General features: G+C 54.7%; 2 protein-coding genes across 2 annotated transcripts; one reads left to right on the top strand and one right to left on the bottom strand.

Annotated features, from left to right (window-relative positions):
* Positions 1-311: 311 nt before the first annotated feature.
* On the bottom strand, positions 312-2,570 carry LOC119705391 (C-factor-like). Its single transcript, XM_038147722.1, has 6 exons — positions 2,393-2,570; positions 1,969-2,020; positions 1,617-1,804; positions 1,136-1,294; positions 814-933; positions 312-510 (listed from the first exon to the last, which is right to left on the bottom strand). The coding sequence occupies exons 1-6, from the start codon at positions 2,537-2,539 to the stop codon at positions 397-399; spliced, it is 780 nt and encodes a 259-aa protein (XP_038003650.1). The 5' UTR covers positions 2,540-2,570; the 3' UTR covers positions 312-396.
* A 6,867-nt stretch (positions 2,571-9,437) lies between these two features.
* Positions 9,438-14,841, top strand: LOC119705392 (C-factor-like). The gene is made up of 6 exons (XM_038147723.1): positions 9,438-9,712; positions 11,941-11,992; positions 12,807-12,997; positions 13,316-13,474; positions 13,746-13,856; positions 14,554-14,841. Exons 1-6 carry the CDS (start codon positions 9,572-9,574, stop codon positions 14,665-14,667), a joined length of 768 nt encoding a protein of 255 aa, XP_038003651.1. The 5' UTR covers positions 9,438-9,571; the 3' UTR covers positions 14,668-14,841.
* The last annotated feature ends 9,642 nt before the right edge of the window (positions 14,842-24,483 follow it).

Raw genomic sequence — 24,483 nt, 5'->3', positions numbered from 1 at the left:
CAACTTCTGTCTCCTTCCCCAACCCCCCTGTGCTCCCCCTGCATCCTCCTCCTCTGTAAACTCTGGCAGCTGATGCCTCTCTGCTCTGTCTCCACACCCAGTCTCCACAACCAGCCTCCCCTCCAGTGCCTCCTGGAGGGGAGGTCTCCAGAGGGCAGTCACGGTGCCATGGGACCTGCTGGCTGGAACTCATGGGGATGCCAGTGACAGCTGTGGGTTGGGGGCAGCTGTGGGCACCACCAATCCCCACTGGAGGAGTGGGATACCTGGAAAGGGCCACCCCATGAGCCACTGCACAACAGAGCTGGGGGTCTCAGCAGGAGTTTATTGAGGATGTGGGGGAGGTGGGAGCAGTGCCAAAGGACCTCTTGGCTGCCAGGATCCTGAAGTGGTGTCTCACCAGGGGATGGTGTTCCCTTCCCAGTCCAGGAAGGCACCGGTGTCCTTCTCAGAGAGGGAGGAGAGGACCTTCAGCATCCCTTGCACGCTGTCATCCACTGTCACAGGCGGCTGTGGGGCAGAGGGGGAAACAGTTCTGGGCCTGAGACCCTGGTCCAGCTGGGGCTGGAGGAACAAGGTACTCCAGGGCAAAGTGGAAAGCTGAAAACCCTGAACAACCAGGACAGAGGGGCCAAGCAGGAACTGAGGGGATGGGGACACCCAGAACCCAGGGCCAGGACCAGGACAGGGGGAGCTGCCCCAGCAGGGATTGGGCAGGCAGGGAAGCCATGGGCAGGGGCTCAGGACAGCAACTCCCAGCCATGCAAAATCAGCACAAGAGCTCTGATGGACCCATCCTGGGGGAATTCCTACCACGTGTCCGGCAGAGCTGCCCAAGTCAGTTTGCACCCAGCCGGGGTGGAGAGCGACGCAGAGGATGCCGTGCTCCTTGTACGCCAGGGACTGGCACTTGCTCAGCATGTTCAGAGCAGCCTGGGGGGAGACAGTGCAGGGACAGTGATGAAGGGAAGGGAAGGGAAGGGAAGGGAAGGGAAGGGAAGGGAAGGGAAGGGAAGGGAAGGGAAGGGAAGGGAAGGGAAGGGAAGGGAAGGGAAGGGAAGGGAAGGGAAGGGAAGGGAAGGGGGGCTGCAAGGGGACCCGCAGCTGGGCAGGGAAAGCAAAGGTGTGACAGTACCTTGCTGCAGCGGTACGAGGTGACTTGCATCAACTCCCAACCAAAGGAAGAAGCGATGGAGCCGCCAATGCTGGACATGTTGACAATGGCAGCCTTGCTGCAGCTCAGCCCTGAGCCTGGGCTCCCCTGGGCAGCCTTCTTCAGCAAGGGCAGAAATGCCTGTGAGGAGACAGAGGGGACAGGAGCACACGTGGACATGGCACAGGGCAGGGGAGAAGCTCCTTCCACAGCTGGCAACATTGACACCAGAACTGGGGCGTCATCATTCCCCCTCCTCTTTCCCAGTGCCCCAGCCTGGCTGGCTCCAGCTCCTGAGCTCCAGCCCATGGCTCCATGAGCTTCTCATCAACTGAGAGCCCATCAGGGCACCAGAGCAGTGACAGGAGCTCCTCCCACTGGCCCTTCACTGCCTTTATAATGTCCAGCTTGAGCACATGGGAAGGGATCCTTTTGGAGCTGTGCTGTAGTGCTGGGGACTCACCTGGCCCATCAGCAGGGGTCCAACTGTGTTGGTGGTGTACGTCTCGGTCATGTCCTCCAATGTTTCAGCCTCAAGCATCTTAGGCTTGACCATTCCAGCACTGTTGATGAGGAGGTTGAGCCCAGAGCCCCCCAGGTGCTCCCCAACCTTGGCTGCAGCTGCCTTGATGCTGGCGGGGTTGTCAACTTCTGCAGGGCCAACACATGGGAAGTCAGTGACCCTGTGGTGGTTTGGGGTCCCCTGTGTCCCCCAAAGGAAGTGCCCCCCCAAGGCTGCCTCCTGTTTTGAGCTCCCAGGGCTGTGATGAGTGCCGAAGCATTCACCAGAGGAACTGGGGTGAGAGGGAACCTACCGAGAGCAATGATGACCAGGTTGGGATGTTTGGAGGCCAAATTCTGTAGATCCTGCAAGAGGGGTCATGACATTGGTACCAACAGGCTGGAACAGCTTTGCCAAGGCTCACCCTGCTAAGCCACCCAAAGCCCGTGTCCCTCTAGCTCCATCCCAGCACCACCAAGTGCCCAGCACCCTGCTCCAGCTGCCCTGATCCTGATACAGGGGGAACACTCCACAACTTCTGCACACACCACATATCCCTGTCCCCTGCACACATCCCTTGCACAGCTGCTCCCATTTAGTCCCAGCCCACCTGCCCTGGGCCACAGGTGCCTCACTGAAGCTCCAGACCCTTGCAAGCACTATCCCTGTTCCAATCTCTCCCTGGCACCGAGTGCTCCCAGCCCCCAGCACAGCCCCTGCCTCCTGCCCGGCCTGACCTGTGCTCGCTGTCCATTGGGGTCCCGACAGGTTGCAAAGATCCACTGGGGTGGGTTTGGCATCTTCAGGAAATGCTGGACAAACCCCAGGCCAAGTCCCCGGCTGGCCCCAGTCACCAGAACAGAGCCGACACAAAGCTCTGCCATGCTGCTTCTCTCTTCACTCCAGCTTGCACTGTTTTCCCAGCTCTCTAATATTTCCTTATAGAGTGTCCCACCCCACTCACTCACAGCTTGCACTAATGCTGGCTTCTCTCTGGGAGGAGCAACTGCTCCAGCTCTTTGAGCTCCAGGACATGTTCTGGCTGGGGACCAATCCTTGTTACCTAACAGCAAGAATCACTTAGTTTTTCCAGGAAAATTATGCATTCCTTGGGTAACCTGATGCCATAAACCAGCTGGGGCTGTTGTGGGTGAAGAGGGAGGGAGCAGGATGTGGGTTGATGTGGGACGCTCCATGGTTCAGGTGGGCTTGACACAACGACAAGCATCCTGTGGGCTTGATGGTCTTTGCACATTGAGCAAATGTTCTCTGCCTTGCTCCTGACTCTGCCAAGACAATAACCTGTCCCTCATTGTGGAGCCAAAGACCTGTGGAGTGGGAGAGCAAACCCAGCGTGGTGTCCTGGCAGAAGGGTGGGGACCTGCATGGCTGGAACAGCACCATGCTGCAGGTCATGCGCCCCATCCCTTGGGATGCAGTCCTAAGTTGAGCTGTCCCTTTGTTCAGAGCCACAGAGGACTCAGGCATCTGGGACATTTACCTGCAAAGGAAATGCCCTGCTCAAAGCCTATTCTCCACCTCAGCTATTGCCATGGGGCACTGACTGATCTGTGCTACCACCAGTGGAGCCCAGTGCTGTTCAGTACCTCAAGTGATGCTTTACAAGTTGGCAAGGCTGGATCAGGTGTGTGTGTACACCATGTGTTCCTGACCCACTGTAAGTGAAGACTCATCCCCAGAAACCTCTTGGCAGCCCCTTGACCTCCTACATTGAGTCCCAGAGCCATTGCACAGGCCGCTGGGCAGCAATGGAGACAACACTGCTCACATGTCCCCTTCTGCCCCAGGATATCTTGGCAGCAGCATTAACCAGAACAGCTTCCTCCCAGTGGCAATGCCAAGTATGTCTCCATGCTCTGGCAGCAGCTGATTTCCTCCTGCCCACTCCAGCCTGTGTTCTGGGGCTCAGCTGGCAGACCCTGAGATAAGCAGGTCCTTTCCTGCTCTGACCTGGGACCAGCTGCACAGGCTACCATCCCCAAACCCATTTGGGAAGGCGCACACTGGCAGCTTCTATGGTGAGCCGATCCCATATCTTCTCCCTGCCAAGTCTGAGCCTCTCCTTAAGTACCATGCAATTAAATTTTTTTCCCACTTTGTTTCCTTGGTTAATTGGATCTCTGTCTACTTTTTGAATTTTCCATATTGGGTTGAGACACTTCTTTTCCCTTGTGAATTCCTACCGCTTACCAGCAGTACAAAGCTTTGGGCCTATCAGCTTCTGTCTTAGACTGATCTCTCACTGAGGATCTCCCACATGGCTGGAATGGCATTCAGGCTCCATAGATCATTTCAGTATTTCCTTTTCAATTACTACAGACCTCAACTATGCTTGCCAACAGATGCACCAGAGCTCAAATCCTCCAAATATAGATTTCATTGGTTTTCTTCCTCTAGGTGGTGGATAAGGCCATCACCCACAGCCTGTTTGAAACCTCCACAGTGACTCAGAAGCAGATAGCATCAGAAAACAAAACTATAAACATTTTAAGTCTCCTATTTTTGCTGTGTCACCTCATTTGCATAGCCTTCCACTGTTTTGGAGCTGTGACTTGGTCATGTTGACTTTGCTCTGGGGCCACACACTGCATTATTGATTATTAGAGTTTAAACAAGCACTGCTTCACCAGGAGTCTAAGTCCAGCCTGGCACGAAGAGGCAGAGGGGAAAGAAACCAATTTCACTGCCTTGTAGCCCAGTCCTGTCACAAGGGCTGCTGCTGTCCCCAAGCCTCTGGAAAGGACCTTGGTCCAGCTCCTAAGAGGGGATTCAGATGCTTCCTTTGCTCTGAAATGTTCTTGCATGGTCTAAATCTTAAGCTGAGCATTAAACTCCTCAGAATTATGGAATCATTTAGGTTGGAAAAGGCTTCTAAGATAATTGATTTCAACAATTAGACTAACAATGCCAATTCCACCACTAAACCACGTCCCCAAGTGCCACATCCATGCATTTTTTTAAACACTTTTGGGATGGTGACACCACCACTTTCCTGGGCAGCCTGGAAACCAGTGCTTGAAAGTCCTTTCTGTGAAGAATTTTTTTCCTAATATCCAATTGAAACATCCCTTGGCTCAACCTGAGGCTGTTTCCTCTCATCCTGTAACTTGCTACTTGGGAGCAGAGCCTGACCTCACCTGGCTCCACCCTCATTGCCAGGGAGTTGCAGAGTGATAACAGTCCTGGTCCCAAGTCTCCTTTTCTCCAGGTTGAGCCCTCCCAGCTCCCCATCAGCTCCTCATCAGACTTGTGCTTCAGACCTTCCCCAGCTCCCTTGCTCTTCCCTGGACACACTCCAGCACCTCAATGTCTTTCGTGCTGTGAGTGGCCCAAAATTGAACACGGGATTCAAGGTGCAGCCTCACAAACACCAAGCTCAGGGGCACTGTAGCTATATCTCATGACCCCCAGGCTGCTGCACATTTTACCCATGGATTGTTTTCACATCTCCACACTGGGAAGACTTGGAGCCAGTTTTCCAAGAGGCAGTCACACCTTTTCCACTCTCAGTTGCTGGAGGTTCAAGCGTGCTCTCAGTCACTGAGGTGATTGCACAATGACAGTGCTGCTGACAGAAACATGGAGAAACATGCTTTTCTCTTCCTGCCAGGGGAACAGGGGTGTGGCATAATTGGTTTTAGTACATTTAATCTACTATAAATAAGATATAAAGTCGCTGCTATTTATCAGGCCGATTTTATCCTTTTTTTTTTTTTTGTCCATAGCTCCACAATACATTCAGGTCTGTCATCACCTATTAGTCATTTGCTAAAGAATGAATAGATTGTGATAAGTGAGCCATCCACGGAGAGGTGGGGTGAGACCAACCCAGCACTGTAACTGAAGATGGGCAGTACCCACCCTCCCTGATTAATTTTCTTTTGGGCTGAAGAGAATTAGTGATCTGGTAGGAGTTGGAAACTCAAGGCAGGAGGGTTGGAACTACATAATGTGTAAGGTCTCTTCCAAGAGAAACCATTCTGTGATTCCATGATATGATTCTATGAGTAGTGACACTCCATTGTGAAAGGATCCAGGGACTGAGCTTACCTGCAGCTCCCAAGTGAAGTTCCCATGGCACCTTTGTCATAGCTTTGCTGTTTTCCAAGCAGACTCATCCAGGTTCCACCTGCATTGTATCAGAGAAGGAGAGGGATTTTCAACAAGGGCACAGAGCGACAGAACAGGGGGAATGGCTTCACACTGACAAGAGGGCACGGTTAGATTGGGTATTTGGATGAAATTCTTCCCTGTGAGGGTGGGAAGGCCCTGGCAGAGATTACACAGAGAAACTGTGGCTGCCCCATCTCTGGAAATGTTCAAGGCCAGGCTGGGGGGGCTCTGAGCAACCTGGTCTAGTGGAAGCTGTCCCTGCCCCATGGCAGGGGTTGGAACAAGATGGTCTTTAAGGTTCCATGCAACACAAACCATTCTGTGATTGAGGACTTAAAATGCTCACACTGTCTGTGCGACCTCCTTGTGCCACCTGTTTTGACCTTGTGCCAGCCTGGGCCTCACACTGAGCTCAGAAACACTTTTTGGGGTGACAGCAGCCAAGATGCCTCAGCTACCTGGGTGCAGCAGGGCTGGCAGCACAGGGACAGAACTGCTTTGCCAGGACACATGGGGACAGCACGGATTCTCAGTGACCTTCTTTTCTCCCATCCTCTAAGGATAGATGGCTGGGTTATCCTTCATGCTTCAGCACAGTGCCATGAAAAGGACCTCAGAACCACCATGCAAGATGAATTTTCTTTCCCACTATTAGATTTGCTGACAGGGATGGCTGAGAACGAGCTGTCACACGTGGCAGATATGCTCCCTCTCAGGAACACTAAGGCACAGGCTAAATGATCAGCTTGCGACTGCCTTGGTTTCACATCCAAGTACTGAAGTGAGAAAAGGAGGCACAGTAAAGTTTAGGAGTAGATGCATGACAATGCAGATGTTAATTTAGGAATCCAGTTGAAAAGAATCATTAAGTCTTATTACGGAAAGACATTTAAGCAGGAAAGAGTGAGTATAATCTTTAAATTAAAAAGCATTTAAAGGACTATGGAAAATTTACTCCCTGTAAAGAAGTTAAAAGCTGAGCACCATGCTACTTCAAAAATGCCATGCCAGCCTAAATGATGTGACCCACTGCCCCCACAGCAGAAAAAATACAGTCTGTGAACAGCAAAAACTCATATTGTTCAGTAAATAGCTGTGGAGACTGCCAGAGAAAAATGGGCTGCATTGGTATTTTATCAGCAGAAATTTAAACTTACCATAGTTGTTCATTCTGGTTTCAAACCATACTTATAAAAAAAGAAGGGGGGAAAAACCCCACTTACAATTTTTTTCTTTAATTAAGATATTCCCCCTCTTCCTCTAGCTGCATATTTTAAAATTCTGTAACTTAAAGCAGCACTTATGATGAATCCATCAGCTCAGTGCAAAGGACATGTGCCCACATGCATTTTGTTCTTTAAAGTGCAGAAAATTCAACCAAATTACAGCATCAGTGAGCTTATAACAGGAATTACTAGTTTTGATTTTTACCTAAGTGAATTCAAATACTTCTTTGTATTCTTAGGGAGGTCTAGTGGAAAATGTCCCTGCCCATGGCAGAGGGGATGGAAGTAGGTGATCTTTAAGGTTCCATTCAACCCAAAACATTCCAAGATTCTATGATTTATACCCTCAAACGCTCCAAAATTCACCAATATCAGACTCAGTGCTTTACCAGGCAGTTTCCCAATGCCTGTTGTAGTGAAACTAGAGCACCTGGATAAGCCTTGGGGCTTTTTTGTTTTATTATTATTTGTTGGTGTTCTATTTGGTTGCATCTTTCATTATTACCTGCTGGAAGCCTCCCAACACTTAACTAACAAGGTTTTCAAAGAATGGATAATCCTCTATTTCATTCATGGGGAACAGAGGCAAAAAAGCGGGTGAAGCAATGCTCACACCCGCCTGGAAAGTGCTCAGCTACTGGTACTTGGAGCTGCCTTTCTGTCACGGTTCACATTAGTTCAGAACAAGCTCCTCCTGCCCTCAGCTGTGGCTGCACTTTAACTGTTTCTGCACAGCAGATCGCCGGGGATCCCTGACTCCAAGGCTTTTTCAAACATGCACTTTTCGGGAAGAGCCCATCAACGTCATTTGCCTGCAGCATGCAGGATCTGTGTGGAACAGGTGGCCAAACCCTGGCTATGGTTCACCCTGAGTGTTGGTACCCCTCGGTCATTTTTGCTAAACTTTGCCCTAGACAGAGCAGCATTTCTGCTGAGAAGTCACTGAATTAATGGCCTGAGCACAGAAGGAGGCAGGAAAAGGAGAATGGGACCTTTAATCCAAATATCTGCTAAAGGAAGGGTTTTTTTTCTTAGCATTTAGTATTATAATCAAACATTTATTTTTATTAAATTCCAACTTCTGTAAAAGAAAAGTCTAAAAGCATTTTAATATCCTGAAGTAAACTGGGGTGCAGAGGCTCCAGTGTACCTGAACCACCATGGAGCAGGATAGAGTTAGCACAAATCACCTGATGCTATCACCTGAGTGATATAAATATTTGGTTTCTGATGTATTTATCAGTATCAGAGATGTTTTGTGTGGTGTTTGTCAAACAAGGATGAAAAGAAGCAACATAAATAACAACCCTTATATACATCAGAGTTGCTCAGTCATTACTTCACTGTTGAGATCCCAGTTGTGTGCTCACTGTAATGGGATTTTAATGGGTATCTGGCTGTCCATATAACAGCTAAAAATAAAACAATAACACCCACCTCCAGCGTGGCAGTAGGGCTGGTGAATGCAGACCCCCTCCAGACACCATCCTCCAGCTAATGCTGATTATCTCTTTTCTGTTCTCCCTTTTCCCTCCAGCCCTGTTTTCCCATCCCTAGATGCCAGGAAGCCTTTTCCTTGCTTTCCCCTACACTACCCCTTTGGTGCAGCGGTTCAACCAGGTACCTGATATACTCAGAAACAAAAAGGAGAAAACATCCCTCAAAACACCTTCAAGCCCAAACTGCCTAAATCACTGGATCGTTTGGGTGGTAAGGAACCATAAAGACCATCTCGTTCAACCTCTGTGCCATGAGCAGGGACACCTTCAGGCTGCTCTGTCCAACCTGGCCGCTCGAACACTTCCAGGGATGGGGCAGCCACAGCTTCTCTGGGCAACAATGGAAGGGCCTCACCACTCTCCCAGGGAAGAATTTCTTCCAAACACCCAGTCTAACCCTGCCCTCTGTGAGTTTGAAGCCATTCCCCCTTGTCCAAAGTCCTCCTCCAGCTCTCTGTGAGTCCCTTGAGGCGCTGGAAGGGGCTCTAAAGGCTCCACAGAACCTTCTCATCTCCAGGCTGAGCAACCCCGACTCCCTCAGCCCATCTCCACAGGAGGGGTGCTACAGCCTCAGAGCATCTTCGTGGGTCTATTTGTTTACCAGATTTATTGCATCTGCTGGTCAGGGAAAGAGGCAAATCATGTGCATTTCTGGGCAGGCAATAAAAACAGCTTGTAAAGGGGCTGGTACTTTCTCACGCTAAATGGGCTTAGTTTGGGTTGGGCTTTTTTCTTTTACTGTTATCTACGGTGAAGATTAGTGTGCTAAAGGTGATGCACAACGGCTGCAAGCTTTCTCCCTCACCCACCACCCTCGGCAAGAGTCCCCTCACCCCCGCGGTTCGCTCCGAGAGCCCTCGCTCCTCCCCTCAGGGACGCCAGGGCTGGGACGCGGTTGTTGTGTTTGCACTGAACATTCGGTGGGCAGGCACACAGACAGACACACACAGACACACAGACACAATCCCGCCCCCGCAGCCTTCCCCCGGGGTCGGGGCAGCCGGTGCGGCCCGCGGGCTCGGGAGGCGGCGCCAGGCGGGCCGGGCCGCGGGCGGCGATGGCGGCGGCGCGCACGGTGCTGCTGACCGGCTCCAACCGCGGCATCGGCCTGGAGCTGGTGAAGCAGCTGCTGGGCTCGCCGCGACCCCCCGCCTGGATCTTCGCCACCTGCCGGGACCCCGACGGGCCGCGGGCACAGGTCAGTGCGGGCCGGGGGGCGGCGGTCACACGCTCGGCCCCCGTCACCGGCCTGAGCGACTCGCTGCTGGCGCGGGGCTCTGGTGTCCGCACCGTGCCCTGCCCCGTGTGAAAGTCACCTGAAGTGCAGCCGGCAAAGAATCGGCCGTGTCGCCCTGAGGGTGCGGTGCTGGATGTGCCCGAACCCGCCCTCTCGTGCCAAGGCTCGGCCCTTGCGCTGCGGGCACGGCCGAGCCGGGCTGGCCTCAGGGCCCGGGGCGCTGCGAGCGGCAGCGATGCTGCTCGGGCCGGTGCTGCTGTGTCACGCTGCTCTCTGCAGAATCCAGAGGTTTGGAACATGGGGTTTCCAAAAGTGGTGGCCAGTGGAGCTGTGGGATCCCCCTGTCCCTGCTTTCCACTTTGCTGAAATGGGAGAGACTCACACATGTTGCTTGTGCAGGGAATCACAAAGCTTCCCTGTTCTTCCAGCTCTCTTTACATCCAGCTTGTCTTCCTCTGCTTGCTGTGTCCCACTGAAATACTACTAGGGAGAAACTTGCTCTCTGATGGATGCTGGCTCCAGCTGATTTGTTTGTTGCATCTTCTTGCAAGCGTGCATTATTCCATGCCAGGAGTAGTCCTGGGGCAGTGAGAACCCACCCTACTGCCAACCCAGGGGTGCCCAGCTCCTGCTGTGGCTGGTGCCCAAGCTGTCTGGGTCAAAGATAGGCCAGGTCTTTTGTTTTTGCCCCATTCTTCCTCCCTACAACTTGCAGGACTCTTGCAGGGCAGCAATGAGATCAAGGACTTTTTTCAGTGATGGACTGGACCCAGTTTTCCTACAAGGCTCATGCAACTCTCCCAGCCAGGGGGTACTTCCCTAAGCCTTGTCCAGCTGTGGTAGGGTGAGGGCAGTGTCATCAGGGTGCTGCTGAACTCCGTGACCACAGGACTTGGAGAGCGGAGGCCACATCACTTCTCCTGCCCTTTTGTGCCTGGACCAGGTGTTGGTGTGGGGGAAGCTCCTGCTTTGATGGTATGAGGCTGTCGAGAGAAAAACAGGAGAGGAGAAATATCTGTTGGCCACCACAAGCAAATTAATGGATTTAACATGATTTCCTCTGCCCAGGGCTAATGTGGGAAGATGGGGTCTGGTGGGGGAGCCCACAGATAACTGATAGTGAACCACAGCCAGTGCCAGCAGCTCTCCTGCTCCATGTTTCTCTCAAAAGAAACCACCAATTTGTATTTCTCCTGCAGGCGTGTTTGGAAGAGGTTTTTAGTTGTAAAAGCAATCCTTTTGGGCACATTAAACAAGGTGGTTTGATTTCTGCTGTCTGAAACCTGCCATAGTTGGAGACTCAGAGCAAAGAGCTGATAGGAGCTAAGAAGCAGAAAGTTTCCTTGCTGAAAAGAGCTTCTGAATCCTCCACTGTGTGAGTTGGCACAGGCTTGCAGGACAATCGATGGCTAAAACACAAAAAGTAAATTTATTTCTGTTATCTTGATAACCAGGGGATCCCTGAAGCAACACTAGGCAAAGGTACAGGGAGGTACAGAGATACGGGAGACACAGGTACTATTAAGATTCATGCTAGTGGATCACAGGCTGGTGTTTACATGGTTTATCAAGTGTTATTCCCAGCTGTAAGGTCACTTGAATGATTTACAGTCCTCCTCTGAGACTTCAGCTTTTAACCCACTCCGCCCAATATCCCCAAGAGGTGAAAACAACCAATAAAAATGTGCAAAGTGGTTAAATTCACTAATCATTAACAAAGTCCAGAGTGAGTGGATCTGGGGCTGGCCTATCCAGATGTGATTTCCTCATAGGTCAGATCTGATATCAGCACTCACAGGTGTTCCTCTTCCACCTCATTTCCAGCAGCCTCTGGGAGACACTTCTGGCTGTATCCCCAGCCAGGTCATGTCATTTCCCTGGTAAACTGGTCCTTCACAGTTTGCTCCCGTCATTTGCTGTGGCTCTGGCTGGGCTGTGGATGACCCTTTGGGAAAGCAACCACAGCATCTTGCAGTCATGGCCATGTCATGCCCTGAGCACATGCCACGTTGCTTTGTGGAGCCTGGGAGGAGCCTGAGAGCCAAGGCCAGTCCCCATTCCAGCTGTTCACAAGCACTGAGTAACACCTGGAAGATGCCTCCCTCAGGGTGGGCCATTGCTGGCACCCCAGCATGATGCTTGGCATCACCTTTGCCTCGTGCTGATTGTTTCCATGTCTCTTTTTGTAGGAGCTGAGAGATCTGGCATCCAAACACCCAAACCTGGTTCTTGTAAAGCTGGGTACGTGTGCTCTGCCTCTGAGCTGGTAAATTTGTGACTGCCAGCCATGTGTGCCCCATTTCTCCTTCCTCCCTTCCTCCCTCCCTCCCTCCCTCCCTCCCTCCCTCCCTCCCTCCCTCCCTCCCTCCCTCCCTCCCTCCCTTCAGGCTGTGTATGGGATCTACTTCTTCTGAGCTTCTTTAAGTCCTGCTGCCAAAACCCCAGCTTCTCCAGACCTGTCTCAGCCTCAGTACCCCATTCCCTGGAGCCTCCTTGCTCCATGGCCGCAGGACCAGCACGTTCTTGAGACCCATCCTGGGCAGGACCCTGGCTCCCCCAGCTGAGTGACCACATCCTTGCTCTGCCTCGATCCCAAGTCTTAGGCAAGACCAGGAGGGCCCTGGGAGGAAGGCAGCTCCTGTGGAGATGCTGTAAGATTAGCCCAGAGCTTGAGCAGGAGCAGAAGGACCTTGCAGAGCCGTCCCACAGCTGGTCCCAGCACTTTTCCCCTGGGGACTTGTCCCCCCGGAGGCTGCCCTGGGTTCTCCAGAAATTGCTCAGACGTAGACTTTGGAGGCGGTGGCTGCGGAGAACTGACGCAGCATGGGGGTCACAGCAGCGGTTTGCCCCCACGGTGGGCTTTTCCTGGCGGGAGCCTTCAGCTGCGGGCGGCGGCGGTGGTGCTGGGATGATCGGGATGAGCTGGAGCTGGTTTCACAGCACCATCTGGTGCCCGTGCGTGGAAGGGCCGTGCGGGTCAGAATGCGCGCATTGCCTCGGCGTCCTCCCCTCCCTCTTCTCGCCGTGGCTCTCAGACTGTTCTCTCTCACTGCAGATGTGGAAAACCCCTCGGCTATCACCGATGCGGCCAAGGTGGTGGAGGGGAAGCTGAACGGAATGGGGCTGAACCTGCTGATAAACAACGCCGGCATCTACACCCCCACGGCCTCGCTGGAGACGGTCGACGCTGAGGACATGCTCAGGACGTACAAGACCAATGCAGTGGGGCCAATGCTGATGGCTCAGGTACGAGTGAAGCTCCGGGGATGAAATCTGGCCCAACTTGAGGGTGTCCCAGGCTGTCCACAGTCATGACAGAAATCTTGGAGGGCTTTGACAAATTTCTTGGGGCTGTGCAAGGGAGTGCTAGGGCTGCTCTTCAAGCCTAAGCCTTTTGCAGCCTCTCTGAATTGTGCAGGTCTGACTGGGAGCAGGCAGGGCCACTGCAGCAACACCTGGGCTCTCCTGACATCCTGATGTTCTTCCTCACCTTCCCTGGGTTGCAGTTGCCATAAGTGGGACTGGCTTGAGGCACAGGTGTCCCACTAGGTTGTTTCTCCCCAGGCCTTCCTGCCTCTGCTGAAGAAGGCTGCCCAGGACAGCAAAGAGAAGGGCCTGAGTTGCAGCAAGGCAGCCATCATCAACATCTCCACCATCTTAGGGTCCATCAAGAAAACACCTGATTCCTTCTTCCACCCTGTCATCTCCTACCGCTGCAGCAAGGTATGGAGAGTCGTGACCTGCCCCAGCTCCTGAGCTCCATGGGGTCAGAGCTGCCCCTGCCAGGCTGGATCTCAGGGAAACACCTGGGATGGAGAGATGGAGGGAGACCCCAAGCTCCCAGGGCATCTCTGTGCCCACCCAGGGGAGACACACACTGTCTCTTGAAGACCTGCCACTGCTTTTTCTCCCTAACCAAGAGGCAGCAATGGGTAGGGAACCTGGTTCATGGAGCTTTTTGCTGCCCATGGATGATGCTTGCTTCCTCACCCAGGCTGCCCTCAACATGCTGACCATGTGCCAGGCTCTGACCTACAAGGAAGCTGGGATCCTGTGCGTGGCACTGCACCCTGGCTGGGTGAAAACAGACATGGGCAGCCAGGAGGTGAGTTTTGGTCAAGCAGGTCAACAGAGACCCCATGGGTGGCACCCAAGGCTACAAACCTGCACAGAAAGTGGCCCAGGTGGCCAAGATGGCTCTCTGGAGGGAGGATCCAGATGAAAATGAGCTGCCTCTCTGCCTCTTGGGCTCCAAGTTGCCCATGTCTGTGTTGGGCCCCTGCAGAACATGTGGCTACTGGGATGACTGGGAAATAGCATCAGCACATATCAGGCTGCTTGTTCGGGGGGGAAAAAGGGGCTCTGGGCAGCCTGAAAGATATGCAGAGAACCTGAATCCAACAGAGCAGGGAGAAGAGGAGCAACACCGTCCCATCCTGTGCCCCATTCTGTGAAGAACTGCAGGTCCATGAGGTTTCCACTCATCCTGCAGGATCCATGTTTTGCAGTGGGAGTGGTCCCTGCAGCACTGGGGTTTTGAGAAGGCTGCACAAAGCATCTCATTTGCAGCAGGGATCTCTTCCTGTTTGGTTAAACCCGTGGCTGGCTTCCCAGCCCAAGCCACCTCCATCCAAGCCAGCAGCGCAGATACCCACCCATACTCCCACATAGTGGACTTGTCCCAGCTCCGTGGCTCTCTGCTCACTCTGGGTGGAAGGAGCCTTGCTGTCACTGCACATGAGCCACTTGGGTGCTGCTGGATGGCCTGGAATGATGGTGGTGTCTCATTTTTCGCTTTGCAGGCTGACCTGACAGTGGACACAAGTGTGCGGGGGTTGTTGTCTGTGCTGCCAATCCTTTCTGAGAAACACAGTGGGACTCTGCTCAACTGGGAAGGGAAAGCCATCCCCTGGTGACTGCCCTCTGTCCCTGCAGGGGACTCCACGTGCCACAGGACTTCCTGCTTGCACAGGTCCAGCAGGGTGCTCAGCCCTCTGTGGTCTGCAAGGGACCTACTTGGGACTCCAGTGGGTGGGCAGGGTTTAATCCCTGCCTTCAACTTGCTAATAAATACAGTCAATTAGTACCTGTGCCTTCTCCCAGCTGCAGAGTCTCCACTCAGACTGTCTTGCCCCTGCAAAAAATAGCCTGGCATTAATGGCTGAACTTGATGGTCTTGGAGGTGTTTTTCCATCCTAAATGATCCTGTGATCCAAGCAGTCTGCCTGCCTTGTATTCAGCTACTTTGGGCTGAAGGGATATCCCAGGGGACATGTATCTTACCCAAAGCTCTGCTGTCCTCCTGCTGTCCTGCCTGGCTGCAGGGTGTGCCCAGGTCTGCCTGGTCTCTGCCATGCTTCCACCAAAGCATGGTGTATTTGCCACAGATTTCCTGGGATGACTTTGTGCTGGACATGGTGTCTTTGGGAGCAGCCTCATGGTTGGAATGGGAAGACCTGGCACTACAGTCCAGTTCTGCAATCCCAGGCAGACAGCTGGTGGTGCCCCAGCTGGGCATGGTACCCCTGGGTGGGGGAAATCTGGTCCCATGGGGGATCACAGCTTGGAAACAGCATTCTGTGGGATGGAGGAGCTGAGAACCTTAATAAGGTATGCTGGGCAGCCCTTGACTGCAGGAATTTGACCAGGAAGGGGTAACAGCCCCAAATAAATGGATTTTGGGGTGGTATTGGGGCTTTGCCCTTCTGGAAAGAGCTTCTCTTTAAGGAGCGTGGCCAAAAGGAGCCAGGACTCCTGCAAAACCAAGCCTAGTCTCAGGTGGGCAGAGCAACCTGGCCTGCAGGACAGGCAACCCCCTGCTCCTTCCCTCAGAGGCCACCACCTTTTCTTTCTCATCTGGAGGACCAGCTGAAGCATCTGGGTCCCTCTGGGTCTGGGCTTTGCTGGGGTTGTACCTCTTTCTGGAGTGGGAGCTTTCCTGGGAATCTTGGGACCATGCCCCTGGCCGTGCCCCAGGCACCTGGCTGTGCCAGAGGAGCTGTGTTCCCCATGCCCAGGTTCACATGCTCTTTTCCAAGCCTGTTCTGTGCTTTCCAAGGCCCTCAGGAGCCAGCACCAGCAGAGCACCCACATGAGGCACCCACTGCTGCACAGGTGTCCCCTGCCAGGGAGACGCTGACCTCAGCCTCAGGGGAGCTCTGAACCATCTGGGCTCTTCCACATGATCCAGCCACCTGATTTCCCATGTAAGTGCTTGCTCTTTTCTTCCCCAGCTCGTATCTCTGGCCAGAGCAGTCAGTGCCCACTTGGGCACCTCCCTATCAGCGCTGCAATGGCAGCAGGAGGAGGGGAATCCCTGGAAAGGAATGGCTGAGGGACAGGAGCGTGGGTGAGGGGCCTGATCCTGGCAGTGCATTGCTGTGCTCAGCCCAGTGCTGGCTCAGAGACACAGCCAAGCCTCCCCCGAGTGCCCTCCCTGCCCCTTGGCAGAGCTTCTCCTGCCCCAGTTACTCCACACAAGCCAGCTGGAGCCCGGCCAGTCACCACAGGCTGGCTCCATGCCCATCTCTCTCCATGTTCCTCCCTTCTGTCCCACGCTGCGTGCTGGATGCTGGGAGATGAGCAATGCCAGGGATCCCACCATGGATTGCTGACAGTTCACTGTCATCGTCCCCCTTGTGGTCATTGCCAGCTCCATGAGAGGTGTGTCACTGCTCCCTTGGAAACAGGGCGGGAGACAGGACTGCTGACAGCTGGGACAAGCTCTGTCACCTGGGACATCATCACCTGGGATGTGGTCAGGTCACCTGGGGCATGGGCAGCCCTGTGTTCTGAAGGTGCTAGGAGGAGGAGTGGGAAGCTCTGCAGGTGGAGTCCAGTCTGGCAGTACTGGACACAGCTCCTGGGGAGAAGAACTAACCCCAGGGCACTGCCGGCAGTGTCTTCCCTTTGGGTGCTGGGACAGCAGACCAATTGCTGGGCAGAGCCACGTGGAAATGGGTCAGCTGATTCCATTTTTCAAGCCAACACGAGACTGGGGCAGGATGACCCAGCTTGGACCTCTCTGCAGCTGGGATTCACCCCTGGTGAGTGCTTTGCCTTTACAAGTGCAATACTGGTGCTCTCTGGGAGCCCATCCTTCCACCCTCTGAGACAAGGCTCATCCCAGGGAGCACATGCTGGAGCTAAGCCACGAGGGACTCTGTCACCCATGGTAACTTGGAGGCCAGGGACCCCTGAGAACCTTAAGGTGCTGCAGGGCACGTGTTCTTCAGGAAGCCTCAATAAAAGGCCAGATGGGCAGGTCTCCCTGCTCAAATGCTTGCCAAGTGGTGTCGGCTTTTCCTTTGCACAAGTTCCGGGTGTTTGTGCTCATGGAGCTGATTATCTCCCCATTTCCTCTCCTGCCTGATGTTTCCTGCCTCTCTCCCTCCCTTTTTCTGGTTTTGCCCTTTGTGTCAGGCTTATTTCCTGGCTCTGGGAAGTGTCAGACCTCAGTGTCCCCCCTGCCCACTGGGATGGCAGCACATGGCCCTGTGTCCTTTCACTGGGTGCAGTACAGTGCCTCAGGAGACACTTGAGATCCCAGCTCCCCCTGACCAGCTAGCTGCTCCCTGGGAGTACAGGCAGGTTTGAACAGAGTAAGTGTGATTTAGGATCTATCTGCTTTTTACCAGCTGATCCATCTCTATTCTGAAGCTGGGGCACAGCTGCCAGCATTGGTTCCAGCAGTGGGGAAAGCCAGATAACTCCCTGAGGACTCTACTCTTCCTGAGGCTGCACAGGGTCATGGAAATATGTCTGGGGACTTCCAGAGACCATGGGTGGGGAAGCTGTCACCCAGAGCAGCTCAGACAGTCTCCCCCAGCCCCTCTGGAGCCATGGTAACATATGGGGGCAAACATCTCTCTGCTCCAGGGAGCCCAGAAGCTCTCCAGGCTCCAGGGATTGACCTCAGTGGTGGGAAAGTCCCACATTTGCCAGGGTCTTCCAGCAGCTGCCTTATTCCAAACCAATAGCCCACTGGCAAAGACTTGTTGCACTCCAGGAGCTGGAGTCAGGCAGGTCTGTGGGTTGGGGTAGGAGCAGTGAGGACATTGGGAGTCCTGACCTGACTTGCCAGGATTAGGGCAAGACCCATTTTGAGACACCTTCCCACACCCGAGTGGGGCAAATGGCAGCAGGCAGAGCCTCTGTGAAAGGCAAAGGCTGCTACAGGAGGAGAGGGTCAAAAAACGGAAACGAAACGGAAAAGGGCCGCTCCTCTGACAGCGATGCAGCTGCGGAGGTGGAGCAGCAGGCAGGTCACAATCAGCCGCGCACGAGGAAGTGCTGGGACACCAGCCAGCGTGGCCAGGCTGCAGCAGCTCCAGGTGCAGCAGATCTTTGCTGAGAAGGACCAGGAGCAGAGGCAACCAGAACTGCAGGGACCTCAGCCAGGACCTGGAGATCCCCTCTGCAGGAGTTGTCTTCCAGCCAAAACTTCCTTCTGCCAAGGTGTGGGCACTGTCTGGGATGGGGGGGATGGGGCAGCAGGATGGTCGCTGTGGGGAGCATGTGCTGGGTGGCATTGCAGTCCTGGGGGGCTCTGAGTCCTGGGTCACCATTCCCAGAGCCCCCAGCAGTGGGAAACACTGATGCTGGGAAGGCTGGACTGTCGGGGAGTGCCGGGTTTGCGGGGTGCTGGGGTCCAGGGCTGCCATCAAAGCAGAGGGACCCGACTTGTGTCTGTGAGAAATGAGGCTCTGGAGGAGGAATGACCCGGTCCCTGCAGCACCAGGGCTGCTGAGGAAGCCGAGTGGGACCAGCAGATAATGTGCTGAGGCTTCCTCCTGCGCAGCTGCAGCTGCAGGGCTGGGGTTGCTCCACCGCTATCAGCCCCTGCAGAGCCCCGTGCATCCCTTCTCCCTCCCATATTATTGTTTGCCGGGAGGAAGCAGCTCACCCAAGTCCCACCTCAAGCTTTTAACCCACTGGTGCCTGCCCTGATGCTCTCCACTCCCATCAGCCAGAGCCAGGCAAACTCCACCTCTGCCCTGGGAGGATGGTTTGGTACTGAGAGCTTGCTCCAGGCTTTACCTCCCTGGCAACCAGAAGCACCCCTTGACTCATCTCCCCCAAGCCACGCTGTCTCCCACAACCCCTTTGGGAGAGGGCAGACACTGGCATTGCCGCCTCTAAGGCCCTGAAAGCTTTAGATGCCAATGATTCCCTCCTTCCTCTCTCTTCCCCTTTTTAGCTGGTCGGATCCTGTCTTCTGCTTCCTCTGGAAGCCCCCTAGTCTGCTGGGGGGGCACCATGGAGACAGCAGCTTTACCAGCTTCACACAGACTTAACCCAAACCCCTAATAAGGGCTTTGGAGGAAATCCATCTTGGGGAAGAAAAATGCAACACTTCTCCAGCTTTGTTTGACAGGCTGGGATTTAATCAAACCCCGGGATGTCCAGAAGTGCTCCTTGGGGAAGTGGAAATCAGACAGAACATCTCAGCAGCCTTCTCCAGATTGTCATCTTCTCACACAACTGAGCTCTGCCAAATTGTCCCCATTTCTCGACTGGCAAGAAGGGGACATCAGTGTCCCATCAGCACAGGCTGGGCTGTGCCCTCCCTGGTGATGACCACCGAGGGACACCTTTCCTGAGCGTCAGTGAGCCTGCAGGAACAGAGGTAAGTCAGCCACTGCTGAGCCTGATGGGGTGAGCAGAGATGCCCCCTGTCCCCTGTGAATACACCACAGATGCCCATCGCATGCCCCGGTGCCCCCTGTGCACCCCAAGAATAAACCAGAGGTTTGCCTGCTCTGTGCCCTGGGGCCCTGACACTGCCACACCCATGGATCTTCAAAAAAACCCTGTTTGGGAGCGCAGGAGGGTGCACCCATGGGTCACAGAGAGGTGCTCACCCTTCCTCCTACAGCTGGGCTCTGCCCATGCCTTTGCCCCCAGGGATGCCCACAAAAGGGATGATCCCTCGGCCGCAGCACCCAGTCCTGCTCTGCAGGGTCCCGCCAGGGGTTTGGGGCAGGTCAGCCTCTCCCTGCCCATCCCACGGCACCAGCTGGGCCTGAATTTCCAGCTTTTGCAGAACAAGTTCCCGGGTGGCTGCACTTGGAGCTGGCACTGTGCCGAGATGCCAGTGTGCCTGACCAGTGCTGTGAGCATGTGGGGGGAGCTGGGGGAATGGTGATGGGATTCAGCCAGGCATGCCATGGGCTGGGCCAGGCTTCCTGCTGCTGTCTGCAGGACAGGAGTTGCTAGAGGGGTGATCTCCTCAGGCCCCAGAATGTAAGCACTCAATGTATGTGTTCCAACTCTCGACCCAGACCTGCTGCCCTGGAGCATCTTCCCCCGCTTGTTGTCTCAAGGGAGTGGAGTTAAGACCCTGTGATGGCAAGAGCAAGGAACCAAGCTCATTCTAATGAGTTCTCTCCCCCATGTCCCTCTCCTTGGAGCCAGGGAAGTGACGCTGGGGAGGAACTTGGCTCCTCTTGTTTGTTATTACAGGATAAAATTACCCTTTCAAGCAGAGCCAGTGCTGTCAGGACTGCATACCATCCGGGAACATCGCTCCTTCCAGCGGCTCCACACACTTCTGGTTATTGTGCTTGCACAGAGCCAGCCCAGCCCTGGTCACAGCAAGGGGGATGCAGGTGGGGGGATCCAAAAAGGAGCTTTCAGGCTCTTTTCCCACCCTGGGAAGTTTGGGAGCATAGGGAAAAGGCCTCTCACTGGAGAGGAGAGCTTTTCTGATGCTGGGATGTGTGGAAAAGAGAAGCAGAAAGCAAGAGCTGGGAGCAATGAAAGGGAAGGGGGAGCTGGATGTTGTTGGGGTGTTTTGGGGTTTCTCTTATCTCCTGGGGTGCTCACTCTGGCTCAGCTGGGGACCCTGTGGATAGGGCAGCCTGCTGGTTGTCACTGTGCACAGGCTGGGCAGTGGCGTGCAGCTGGCACCCATCTCACCACTCCACATGTCCAGTGGCAGCTTGACATCTCCAGGCAGTGTGCAGATGGGAACTGGAGTGCCTGGCACTCAAAGGAGTGCCTGGCTTCTCCTTCGAGCTCCAGCCTCTCTCCCTGGGGGTCTCAAATCCAGGGGACCCCTCTCTCCTGTGAGCTGGATCCCCAGGAGACACCCCAGCACCCCAAGGCTTTGGAGGACATGGAGTTTTCTTAGCAGCAGCCTGGCCATCCCGCCCACACCTCTGGAGGTGTCTGGGGGCTTGCTCAGGGTTTGACTGCCCCATGCTGAGCCATGACGTGCCTGTGGGGTGGAGGGGAAGGAAGCTGACCCGGTGGAGCCGAGCCAGGGAGAGCTTCCTGGCAGGGAGCTGTGGCCTCCAGTGCTGCTGCAGATGGCTCCGAGTGGGATGGAAAGCAGGCAGAGGGCTGTGCGAGCCCTTTCCAGCCGCTCCCCAGCCTGGCATCCACCGGCTCTGAGCCGTTCAGGAGGCAAACGCCAGCTGGGGCCCTGACACCGCCACCTCAGCGGGGTGTCGAGGGAAGCCTGACTCATCCCCAGCAGGAGAATCTGAGACTTGCACATGTAAACAAAGCTGGCCCTTGCACGCCAGGACATGTGACAGATACAGGAGAGACCTGCTGGAGCCACAGCCTGGGGCTGGTGGCATTCACACATGTGCTAGAGGCATGAACAAGAGCTGGAATGGGCCCTGCTCAGGAGCATCACTTGGGTGGGGAGGATGTGGCAGGATCCCTGCTATCAGCATGTCCCCCCTCTGCTACCCCTACCCCACTGGCAGCTTTTAGCAGCTTCTTTTAGTCCTGGTCTTTCTGTTTGACTGCCACTGCTTTTCTCCAGGGACACCCTTCCCAGCACAAATCCATTTGGGCCTGCAGCTCAGGAGAGGTGGAATAGCTGCAGGATGACCAGGGCAATGGTGGCCTCACCTCCTCTGGAAGTATTAAAAAAAAGTATGGATGGGACATCTGGGGGATGTGGTTTTATGCTGGGCTTGACAGGGTGGGGTTAATGGACTTGATGATCTTAAAGGTTTTTTCCAACCTTAATTTTTCTATGAGAGCAAAACTCCTGAGATGCCACCTCACAGTATCAGCTTCAGAAGCAGAGTGCAGCTTGTGGTGTCAGGAGGTCTCTCTGCATGTTGTGCTGGGATGGAGAGAGCATGGAAATGCCAGTCTGAGAGCACAGAGGCTCCCCAAGTGCCTGTTCCATCTCAAGAGCAGGGATCACTCAGAAACCTCACAGTTATTCAACACACTCTCCAGCACATGATTTCCCTTGGGTTTAGATGTGCCATGCTGTGGGCTCCAGGCTGGGAGAGCTGTGGCCACTGGGGAGAGGAGATATCACAGCCACTTCCTATCCTTGCTTACCCTGCACAGCCGGTTTCATTTCCTTAATCCCCATCCCAGCATTTTCTTTGTTGTTTTCTTTGGAGGGGAGGGAGCTTTGCTGGAGGCTGGTGCTCACTGCAGTGAAGGAAGCACTTTCACTCTCTGGGAGACCAGCGTGGACTGGTCTGTTCCCAGGGGGACTCACTCTGCTCTTGGGTGTAGCAGGCGCTGCTCACCGGGGGACAGGGACCCCACCTCAGCAGTGGAGCAGATCAGGGTGTGTGTGGGATCCCCTGCCCCGCTTGGGAGGACTATATTTACATGCATTTGCATACAGCTCTGTCAAATTTGCAGACTCAGCTCTGCCAAAACACCTCGTGCTCCGAATGGCCTTTTGCTCTCACATCCCTACAGCACCAGCTTTGGGGCAATGTATTCCTACCTCAGCCAGCTTGATTGGCCAAGCTTTGCTTCACTTGGTGAGATGTTGAATCCTCAAGTCTGTGCCATTGCCCAGCTGTGCCAGTTGCCCTGCCACTGGCTACGTCTGCTGGGCTGGGCTGGTTTCTGGGTTTGCCCACAACCTCAGCCTTCCTGCTCAATGTTGGACAACAGCAAGGAACTGTAGGAATCTTGTGAATCATGGATACTTTTGGAGTGATCCTGAGGGTGTGTGTGTGAGCTGGTTCCTGCTGTGCTGAGATGGGCATGGCTGCCTGCTTGCAGGAGGTGGAGTGGTCCCAGGGGATGTTCAGCACTCCAGGCGGAGCTGGGACAGCAGTTGGAGATGCTGCCAGCAACTTTTCCGGGGTGGAGAAGGGAGTTAAGAGGGGGGAGAGCTGCTGGTGGCCAGAGAGCCTGGACCAGTGCTGTTCTGCAGCTCCTTACCCTCCTGGCCTGTGCTAGGGCTGAACCTGATGAAGTCACAGTCTGGATGTCCTGGCTTTGCTGCAAAGCCCTGACCTGGATTCCCAATTACTGGACAGAGTCTGGGAGAACTGACCAGCACCCAGTGCTGGCCAACACCAAGTAGGTTTGTGGCCACTCTGGGGGTGTATCCTATTTTCCATTTTCCTGGCCCCATGGGCAGGCAAAGTGCTGGGACACATATTCTGCCCCATGGAAAAGGACAGGCTGGGTCAGGGCCGTGCCCCAGCCTGCTGCCGCTGTGAGCTGGCCCCGAGTGTGTCAGGGAAGGTTTTCCAGCAGAGCTCAGAGGACCTGCTGGCACAGCCTTTCTGTGCTGCCGGCCAGTTCCCGAGCTCAGCCAGGGCTCCAGTGAGTCAGCTGGAGCAGCAGCTCACATTGCTCACGCTGCATCAGTGCCGCCCTGGCTCCCTTAGCTTTTTACCAGCTTGTGTTTTCCAAAAATGTGCAGCTGGAGGGATGTGGAGCTCAGTGCTGGGATGCTGGATGCTCATCTCCAAGGTGGTGGCAGGGATGGTGGCAGGCTCTGTGGAGGCACCTCAGCTGCTCACAGGGGTGGCGGCTGGGCTCTGGGTGTGCTCAGCATTCGTGGCTGTCCCGGTGCAAGGCTTGGAGCCCCGGCCTGTGTGTGCCTTGCTCCAGCGCTGAGCAGGAATGCTGAGCATGCAGCAGCTCCAGCCTGGAGCCAAGGGCTGGCCTCCAGCCCTCCGGAGAGAGGGGAGAGGAAGACGTGGCTCCAGGCCCAGCCTGCAGTGAGAAGAGCAATTTGGGCAGAGACCCGCGGTGCGGGGCTCCGCCGACGGCTTGGGCCTTTCTCTGCACCGCGGCAGGCGGCTGCAGGCAGCTGGCACGGCTGCTGCTGGAGCTGCCAGGAGGAGGGGAATGTGCTTGGAGTGGTCTCGGGTCACCAGGCTCTGGAAAGGTTCGATCCTGTGCTGGGAGGAGCTCATTAATGCCAGCAGGTTCCCAGACAAAGTGCCCTTGAGCTCAGGGACTCTTTCGTGCACCAATGCCCAGCTTCCCAACTGGACTGCTGGGACGTCTCCTTCAGTGGCAGGAGTCCAGGAGTATCCATATCCATGCTGGGAGGGTTAGCCCAGGAGTATCTGTATCCATAATGAAAGGATTAAACCAGGAGTACCAAACCACAGCCATGGTGGCAAGATTAGCCCAGGAGTATCCATATCCATAAAGAAAGGGTTAAACCAAGATTATCTGCATCCATGCTGGGAAGGTTAACCCAGGAGTACCCAAATCCATGCTGGGAGGTTTAACTCCTTCCTGCCAGCAGGCACCATACCTCCATAAATCCAGGAGGGAGTTTTGGAGGGCAGGCAGGCCAGGAGTGCTGCTGGAACTCGGGCAGGAGCCTGTCCTTGTTTTTGTTTGCCAAGCTGGTCCGTGCTGAGCAAGCTCCCAGAGCAGCCAGTGCAGTGTGCCAGCTCTGACCTTGGCACAGGGAGTGCTTGGCTCCCCAGCCCAGCCTGGCAGGGCAGGCAGGCGTGTGGCTGAGGGGAGGGTGCAGTCCC

This window comes from Motacilla alba, chromosome 11 (assembly GCF_015832195.1).
Source record: "Motacilla alba alba isolate MOTALB_02 chromosome 11, Motacilla_alba_V1.0_pri, whole genome shotgun sequence".
Taxonomy (NCBI): domain Eukaryota; kingdom Metazoa; phylum Chordata; class Aves; order Passeriformes; family Motacillidae; genus Motacilla; species Motacilla alba.
Note: the sequence above shows the minus strand (reverse complement) of the source record. Positions and strands in the feature narration are given on the sequence as shown.

Coding starts and splice junctions, on each gene's coding strand:
- LOC119705391 (XM_038147722.1), bottom strand. CDS start 2,539: ATGGCAGAGCTTTGTGTCGGCTCTGTTCTGGTGACTGGGGCCAGCCGG. Junction 934..1,135: donor CCTCGTACCGCTGCAGCAAG/GTACTGTCACAC, acceptor GTCTCCCCCCAG/GCTGCTCTGAACATGCTGAG. Junction 511..813: donor GCAGCTCTGCCGGACACGTG/GTAGGAATTCCC, acceptor TCTGCCCCACAG/CCGCCTGTGACAGTGGATGA.
- LOC119705392 (XM_038147723.1), top strand. CDS start 9,572: ATGGCGGCGGCGCGCACGGTGCTGCTGACCGGCTCCAACCGCGGCATC. Junction 9,713..11,940: donor CCGACGGGCCGCGGGCACAG/GTCAGTGCGGGC, acceptor CTCTTTTTGTAG/GAGCTGAGAGATCTGGCATC. Junction 13,857..14,553: donor CAGACATGGGCAGCCAGGAG/GTGAGTTTTGGT, acceptor TTCGCTTTGCAG/GCTGACCTGACAGTGGACAC.